At 46.9% G+C, this 7,734-nt stretch overlaps 1 protein-coding gene across 13 annotated transcripts in view; it reads left to right on the forward strand.

The window, feature by feature from the left end:
• Positions 1 to 5,947, forward strand: part of HUWE1 (HECT, UBA and WWE domain containing E3 ubiquitin protein ligase 1) — a 141,549-nt gene extending 135,602 nt beyond the window's left edge. For all 13 annotated transcript variants that reach the window (XM_059049730.2, XM_067023828.1, XM_067023823.1 and 10 more), the window contains 9 exons: positions 89 to 334; positions 662 to 779; positions 1,413 to 1,553; positions 2,532 to 2,819; positions 2,943 to 3,048; positions 3,682 to 3,799; positions 4,098 to 4,279; positions 4,561 to 4,751; positions 5,313 to 5,947. In XM_059049730.2, coding sequence (XP_058905713.1) covers positions 89 to 334; positions 662 to 779; positions 1,413 to 1,553; positions 2,532 to 2,819; positions 2,943 to 3,048; positions 3,682 to 3,799; positions 4,098 to 4,279; positions 4,561 to 4,751; positions 5,313 to 5,415 — 1,493 coding nt within the window. In that variant the 3' untranslated portion in view covers positions 5,416 to 5,947. The remainder of the gene's footprint in view (positions 1 to 88; positions 335 to 661; positions 780 to 1,412; positions 1,554 to 2,531; positions 2,820 to 2,942; positions 3,049 to 3,681; positions 3,800 to 4,097; positions 4,280 to 4,560; positions 4,752 to 5,312) is intronic.
• Positions 5,948 to 7,734: the final 1,787 nt, after the last annotated feature.

Consider the following 7,734-nt stretch of genomic DNA (forward strand, 5'->3'; position numbering starts at 1 on the left):
TGGTATCTTTTAGTTTTTAGACTGGGGGAATCTTTATAACTGGTTGCTATAAAGTAAATTGTCACTATTCTATCTTTCCTACCCCCAGTACTACAGCCTGCCGTCGAGGCCTTCTTTCTGGTCCATGCGACAGAGCGGGAGAGCAAGCCTCCCGTCCGAGACACCCGTGAGAGCCAGCTGGCACACATCAAGGATGAGCCTCCTCCACTCTCCCCTGCCCCCTTAACCCCAGCCACTCCTTCCTCCCTTGATCCATTCTTCTCCCGTGAGCCCTCGTCTATGCACATCTCATCAAGCCTGCCCCCTGACACACAGAAGTTTCTTCGCTTTGCAGGTACAGGGAACTCTTAGGCCCCCAAATATAGAAGGCTTCATTTTTTTTTACAGGGTCAATTCATACATTTTGTTCCTAGCTGATTTGCAGAGAGAGAGAGTGTGAGTGTGAGTGTGAGAGTGTGTGTGTGTGTGTGTGTGTGTGTGTGTGTGTGTGTGTGTGTGTTGGAAAGTGAGGCTAGTGAGGTAGGGACTGGGTCTGGAAGTCCTTGTGTGCCACGCTATGTTTTTTTCCCCTGAAACAAGAAAGAGTTGCTGGCTCGTTGGCTTCCATTCATTCCTCTGAGACCCATGATGTGCTGATTCCTGCTGTCCTTTCTCCCCCCAGAGACTCATCGCACTGTGTTAAACCAGATCCTACGGCAGTCCACCACCCACCTCGCTGACGGCCCTTTTGCTGTCCTGGTAGACTACATTCGTGTCCTCGACTTTGATGTCAAGCGCAAGTATGTGCCCTGGTGTTGGGGGGATGGGAACTCTCTAAATGGTATCTCTTCTCCCAGAAAGGAGCCAAAATTTCTCCTGGGATGATGTTTTCGGGGAGAGAAGTTTCCCTTGGTGGCAGCCCTTAGAATGGTGCTGGGGGGTGGGGGTGGGGGAGAGACTCATCTGTGCCACGGACAATCATTGTACCTAAATACTCCTTGGCCTTCTCCAACCCAGTCTGCATTCTTCATCAGAGAAATGCAAGCCTTTGTTTAATCACATGATTTCTAAAGTCCCAGTCCTTCCTTTGGGGTAATACAGGAGGTGCAGGTAGCCACAGCAGGGCTCGTGGCGGGGCCAGCCTCCACAACACTCCAGTCATTTTTTACTCTTCTCTTCCTTCCTGTGCACCTACACATGCTTACCTGCTTATTGCAGAAATTCCATGCCATAATGTCTGTGGGCCCCTATTTGATAGAGATGGGAAAAATTTAGAATTGGTAGTGAATGACCTGCCTCTCCCAAACACTGGAGGGATCAAAGCATCTGGAGGATTGGGGGAACATCACTGTGGATCTTCATCCTAATCAGGCAAACAAAAGTTTACTCTGCTGCCCCTAATCTTATTTTCCTTCCTTTTCCTACCTCCCAAGATATTTCCGCCAAGAGCTGGAGCGTTTGGACGAGGGGCTCCGGAAAGAAGACATGGCTGTGCACGTCCGCCGTGACCATGTGTTTGAAGACTCCTATCGTGAGCTGCACCGGAAATCCCCTGAAGAAATGAAGAATCGATTGTAAGAGCCCAGAGCAGAGAATAAACAGAATGGGAGGGTTGGGACCCTCCCTATGTGGTAGTGAAGGCTTACTTGGGGCCCAAATGTGCAGGGGAACTTAGGGAGATGCCGCCCTCCCCAGTAGGAATTCCTAAGAGGAATTCAGCTTAGATAATCTCACTGAACTGTCACCCGTCTTCTCTATCCAGTCACATGAGACTGGTCTTCTGCTGGCCATCTGGCCCTTGGGCTGAGCTATCCAACAATTCCTATACAGACCGGAGAGTCTTTTGCATTTACAGAGGTACACCTGATGGCTTCGCAAAGAGAGCTTCCTCCATTGTTACACTAGGAACAGGAACCCTGCTGAGCAAATGATACCCTGGGTTGAGGGAGACCATACTTGCAAGAGTGGCTCCCCACCAAATTGGTAATCCCTCACTGGTGATTCTGGCGCCACCTAGAGGAGATTGACAGTTTGCAGTACCACGTGTCATGGGAGCCATTGAGATGATAGACCTATTGATATAGTTTGATCCTCCTGAACTCAAGAACTTGATTCCTCCCTTCCCTTGTGGCATGGGCTCACTATCCATGTAGTCACACTGGAAGTCAGAGAGGCTTCCAAGACAGACTGAACCCTACTCCTCCACCACCAAATCCTTATAGACGTCGGACTCTGAGCTCAGCTCTCTGATGCCACTTGATGACTCCTCCCTGCTTTCTTATTAGGCCTTTATACCTTTCCTGTTATTGTTTTCTGGAATATGGGTGAGGCTTTACTGATACTTCGGGACATCTCTTCCATCAATGATGTCCTTTTTTGTCCCAGATCCCCACCACTCCTCTGGGCTCTCCTGGCACTCTGCATTTACCGCTGTCCTCTGACCCTGCACTCCCCAGCTAGTCCTTCACAATCGCTTACTCAGGTCATGCTGTGCAAAAGAATGGATTTGTCCTGGGCTTTCTGCACATCCCTGTTTCTGCTCTCTTATACAGGTATATAGTGTTTGAAGGAGAAGAAGGGCAGGATGCTGGAGGGCTCCTGCGGGAGTGGTATATGATCATCTCTCGGGAGATGTTTAATCCTATGTATGCCTTGTTCCGTACCTCACCTGGTGATCGGGTCACATACACCATCAATCCATCTTCCCACTGCAACCCCAACCACCTTAGCTACTTCAAGTTTGTCGGACGCATCGTGGCCAAAGCTGTATATGACAACCGCCTCCTGGAGTGCTACTTTACTCGGTCCTTCTACAAACACATCTTGGGCAAGTCTGTCAGGTGAGGATGTGGCACAAACCTGGGACTGTCTTCAGTCCTGGAAATCTGGTCCCTTTTCTTGTGTCCCATCACTAGGCTGCCTCTTCTCCACCCCAACCCATGGCCCTAATTTTGTTTATCTAGATATACTGATATGGAGAGCGAAGATTACCACTTCTACCAGGGCCTGGTTTATCTGCTGGAAAATGATGTCTCCACACTAGGCTACGACCTCACCTTCAGCACTGAGGTAGGTCAGGAGATCCTGACCATGGCATATCGCAGCTAGTCTAGGAAACCCATTATGGGGTTGTCCTTGAACTGGCATTGGATAACCTGTAATGCTTCTAAGGAAGTATCTTGATGTCTTAAGTCCCATTCCCTGTTCCCCATCTGGCAGAGAGCAGTGGATATTTGCATGAGATGGCACAAACAGAAAAACCAGAATTTGTAAAACAATCCAGGCTGTTTCCTAGTTTCCTCTATATTTTGAAAAAATGCTCTAGTACATTATTCTTCATTCCCAGAAGCAGTTCACTCTAGAAAAATTATACAAATTGACATAAATGAAAAACAAAAAAAATTCAAGATTACTCTTCCCCCAAATTGCTTTCCATAAAGATTCTGTTGTGTTACATTATGTATGTTATCCATGCTCTTTTTCCCTTTTACTGTTGATAGTTTTTGTATGTTTTAGGACCAAACCCTTGGCCTTTCCCTATTAGGGATTTATGAGCTCATGAGAAAAGTCACTGTTTTTTATGACCTTGCTTCATCTCCTTGCCCAGGATACAGCAAAGAGTTTAGGGTGTGTTTCCAGGTATCTATGTAAGTTCCATCCTAGACCAAGCCTGATTCATATTATTGGTTTTGGGTATCCTAGGTCCAAGAGTTTGGAGTGTGTGAAGTTCGTGACCTCAAACCCAACGGGGCCAACATCTTGGTAACAGAGGAGAATAAGAAGGAGTATGTACACCTGGTGTGCCAGATGAGAATGACAGGTAGGGGAAATGTCGGTTAGACCCCCTAGTTGCTCAGTATGGGGCAAGGTCAGGCGTCACTCATTTCACAGACATTGTTTCTTCTCTTCCCCTATGCCAGCCACAAATGCCTTGCATAAAAGGAGTCCAAAAACCTGACCAAAAAATATTTCCCTTCATCCACCCTCATATGGGGGCCTAGAAACAGAGTGGTAGGTGAGGTAGGCAGATCAGTCAGCATCCTGCCAGATTGGGGATCTCTGACCTCTAACAGTTGTATGAGTTCAGATGCCACGTGGCTTGTTGGTTCTCTCCCCAGGAGCCATCCGAAAACAGCTGGCGGCTTTCTTAGAAGGTTTCTATGAGATCATTCCAAAGCGCCTCATTTCCATCTTCACTGAGCAGGAGTTAGAGCTGCTCATATCAGGACTGCCCACAATTGACATTGACGATTTGAAATCCAACACTGAATACCACAAGTACCAGTCCAACTCTATTCAGGTGAGCTGCTGCTGGCATTCCTCCCTGTATCCTTAAGCAGTGTTAGTTTATATGACACCAAATAAAGTACTCTTAGGGGAAGGGAGTTTTGAGTGACAGCTTACCTGTACCTAACTCTTCACTCTTTTGGAGTTTCAGTTTTCAGGTGATCTTGCTCATCTTGTGAATGGAGGAACTGAAACCTGTCTCACAGAAGGGACTTGCCTAACATTCCAAATCCCATCCCCCTTTCTTCCAAAAGCTCTCTACCTAACACTGGCTTCTTGTGTTCATTCCTGTAGATCCAGTGGTTCTGGAGAGCATTGCGTTCTTTCGATCAAGCTGACCGTGCCAAGTTCCTCCAGTTTGTCACGGGTACTTCCAAGGTGCCCCTGCAAGGTTTTGCTGCCCTTGAAGGCATGAATGGCATTCAGAAGTTTCAGATCCATCGAGATGACAGGTCCACAGACCGCCTGCCTTCAGCTCACACATGGTAAGAGGAAGGGTTTGTTCTCCTTTTCAGCATTTAGATTGAATTTGCGTATTTCCTACTTCTAGGCCCCTACCCGTGGTCAGGAGCTCAAATCTAGCCCCGGGTACCCTGGACCTGGGGTAACTCACAATTTGGTGGTTTTTGTGGAGAAGATGATATTTGAAATGAGAAGCTGGCCCAGACTCACAGTGGGGCTGGGGTGACATTGCAGGTGAACACTGCCATGTGAGAACAAGGTGTATTCCTTGGAATACACCTTGGACTCAACATAGCCAGAGCAAGGAGTTGCAGGGAGCAGAATGCTAAAGAACTCGGCAGGGGTGACCAGTGACCCTGAATGCCTCCTTGGAGCTTTCATGTAGGGCCGTGGTGTTTAAGGAGGAGTGACAGAGTCAGATTATGTTTTAGGTGCCTGGTGGCCAGTATTGGGGCCAGATTAGAGGAGGGCAGACAAGGCTAGGACAGGATTGGGAGTCTACGAGCAGAAGTCAAGTGGGCACCATGGGAACACAGATTTGGTTATCATCTTTTGTCACTAATTGATCTTTTTTCTTTCCCTAGTTTTAATCAGCTGGACCTGCCTGCCTATGAGAGCTTTGAGAAGCTCCGCCACATGCTACTATTGGCCATCCAGGAGTGCTCTGAAGGCTTTGGGCTGGCCTAATAAGGCCCCGCCCACCACTGTGGGGTTTTTCTACCATTGTTGGACCTGGGAAGGGGGGAAATGAAAACAAAAAAGAACCAGAAAGAAAATGTCAAAAACCAGTAAATGAAAACCCACCAACTCACCATGTGTGTGTCCCAGCTGCCCCATCTTCCCCAGCGCATACCCGTTCCCCCTTTCCTGCTCATTCTCTCTCCCCGCTCCCTTTTCCTCACCTCCTCTCCCCGTTCCATGCCGTCCATGATCCCTCACCCCGTGTATTAAAAAGGCAATAGCCTTTACAGGGACCCGTTTGTCCCAACTGTTTGAACAGTGTGCTCCTCAGATTCTGTGTTCAGAAGGATTTGCTGCATTGAGACTTGAAACCTTTGGATAGGGGAAAAAATTATATATATATATATTTTTTTGTTCTGTTTGCATTTCTTAATTTGTGCTTGGAATGTGTTGATGTGCACAGCTAATGATTCAATGCGAGACAAGATTGGCGTCTGTGTTGTGGAGGTTTCAAATAAAGAGCACTCTTCATAACTCACTTTTCACAGTGGAGTTTTTTTCAAGTTTAAAAAGAAATAAACACCTCTTGAGCACATGCTAGATGGCTAGAGAAGAAATCCAAATGGACTCTCCAGAAAGCCATCTCTCACCACACGGGTGCATCCTCCTCCTTCAGAGTCATCAGGAACTGGGGGGATCTTTTTCAGAATGGAATCTGGATTGGGGGTGGTGATGGTGTTAGAGATTGTAGCCAAGGACAAAGCATCGCCTTGCTCTAGGGGAACAAACCAGCAGGTTGTAAGAGAATTCACTCAACCCAACCGAAGGTTCTATTTCCTGAGCCTTTATAACAGTTTCAAGCCTGGAGCTCAGTTTAAAATTTTGATTTCATTTATTAATGTTTTAGTTTATTTCTAACAAATTTTAATAAGCAAATAATTTGACTAGCTCCCCAGAACAGTCTTTCCATCCTTTTTGGTTTTGTTTTGTCATCTGCTTGTTTGCCAGTCTGTTCACAGATCGCCCAACAGTCTTTTGTGGTTTTTTTTTTACTCCATCCAGCACTTAAAGTTGATCGAAGGACTTTGATGGGTCCAGCCTTCAAAGAAAAAAGTAATAAAAGTTTAGTTAGAAAAATAACCTCAAGTGGTACTTGCTTTGTGTGGTTTTTCTCATTCTCCGAGGCTCTACTTCTTAGAGGCTTTCCCCTTGACCATGTCCCAAAGTGTGGATCTAGGAAAGCAGTGGTGTGTCTGTCCTTAACCTAATCCCTTGGTCCTGATGGAAATGGCTGCTAATCATTTTTTTTTCTTCCAATGTTCACACTTGTCTGTTCCTGGCCCTCCTGACCACTGAGAAGACAGATGAATCAACCCTGTCCCTCCTATTGAGCTTCTAGTCAAGGGGTGGAGACAGATCAGTTCTATGACCAGGTGTAGGAAGGGGGTCTGGGTGCCCAGCAGAAGTACCTGGTATAGCCTGGGAGATCAGGAAAGGCTTTCTATCGTCAGTGGCATTTGGGTTGAATCATAAGGCTGTGTGAGAGTGAAGATTAAGAACAGGATAATCTAGCTCAAGGCAGCAAGAGGCCAGTTGATAGGGCAAGGCTTGAGCAAAGGATAGTGGCCTGAGATGAGGCTGGGAGTCCACCAGGGCTTTAAAATAAGTATGGGCTTCCCTGGTGGCGCAGTGGTTGAGAGTCCGCCTGCCGATGCACGGGACACAGGTTCGTGCCCCGGTCCAGGAGGATCCCACGTGCCGCAGAGCGGCTGGGCCCATGAGCCATGGCCGCTGGGCCTACGCGTCCAGAGCCTGTGCTCCGCCACGGGAGAGGCCACAACAGTGAGAGGCCCGCGTACTGCAAAAAAATAATAAAAGGAACAAATAAGCAGAAATATAGTAGAATTGACCAATACACTTAAGAACTGGTTCTTTGAAAAAGTAGAATAAAGCTCTGACCATTTAAATTTGAAAGGGGTGCAAGGGTTGGGAGTCGGGTGTGGGCTTGTGGAAGTTCCGAGTACAGATGGAATAATCCTGAAGGAAATAAATGAATCTAACTCAATGGCATACCACAAAAACCTAATGTGACTGAGTATGATTTGCCTTTGGGATACTCATCACCTCGATGTCAAAAGAGAAAAACCTTTTGACAGTAGATGCAAGGCATTTGCCAACTAACTATTCCTGGTAACTTGTAAAGATACTACCTTGATAAGGTAGCATCAGACCAACAGTCAACATCACACTGCAAGCATAAAGTGGTCAGTTACCACTGTTCTGCAAGTTTTAGCCATTTCCATAAAGCAGGAAACAAGGTATAGC

The sequence above is a fragment of the Kogia breviceps genome, chromosome X, assembly GCF_026419965.1.
Source record: "Kogia breviceps isolate mKogBre1 chromosome X, mKogBre1 haplotype 1, whole genome shotgun sequence".
NCBI lineage: Eukaryota > Metazoa > Chordata > Mammalia > Artiodactyla > Physeteridae > Kogia > Kogia breviceps.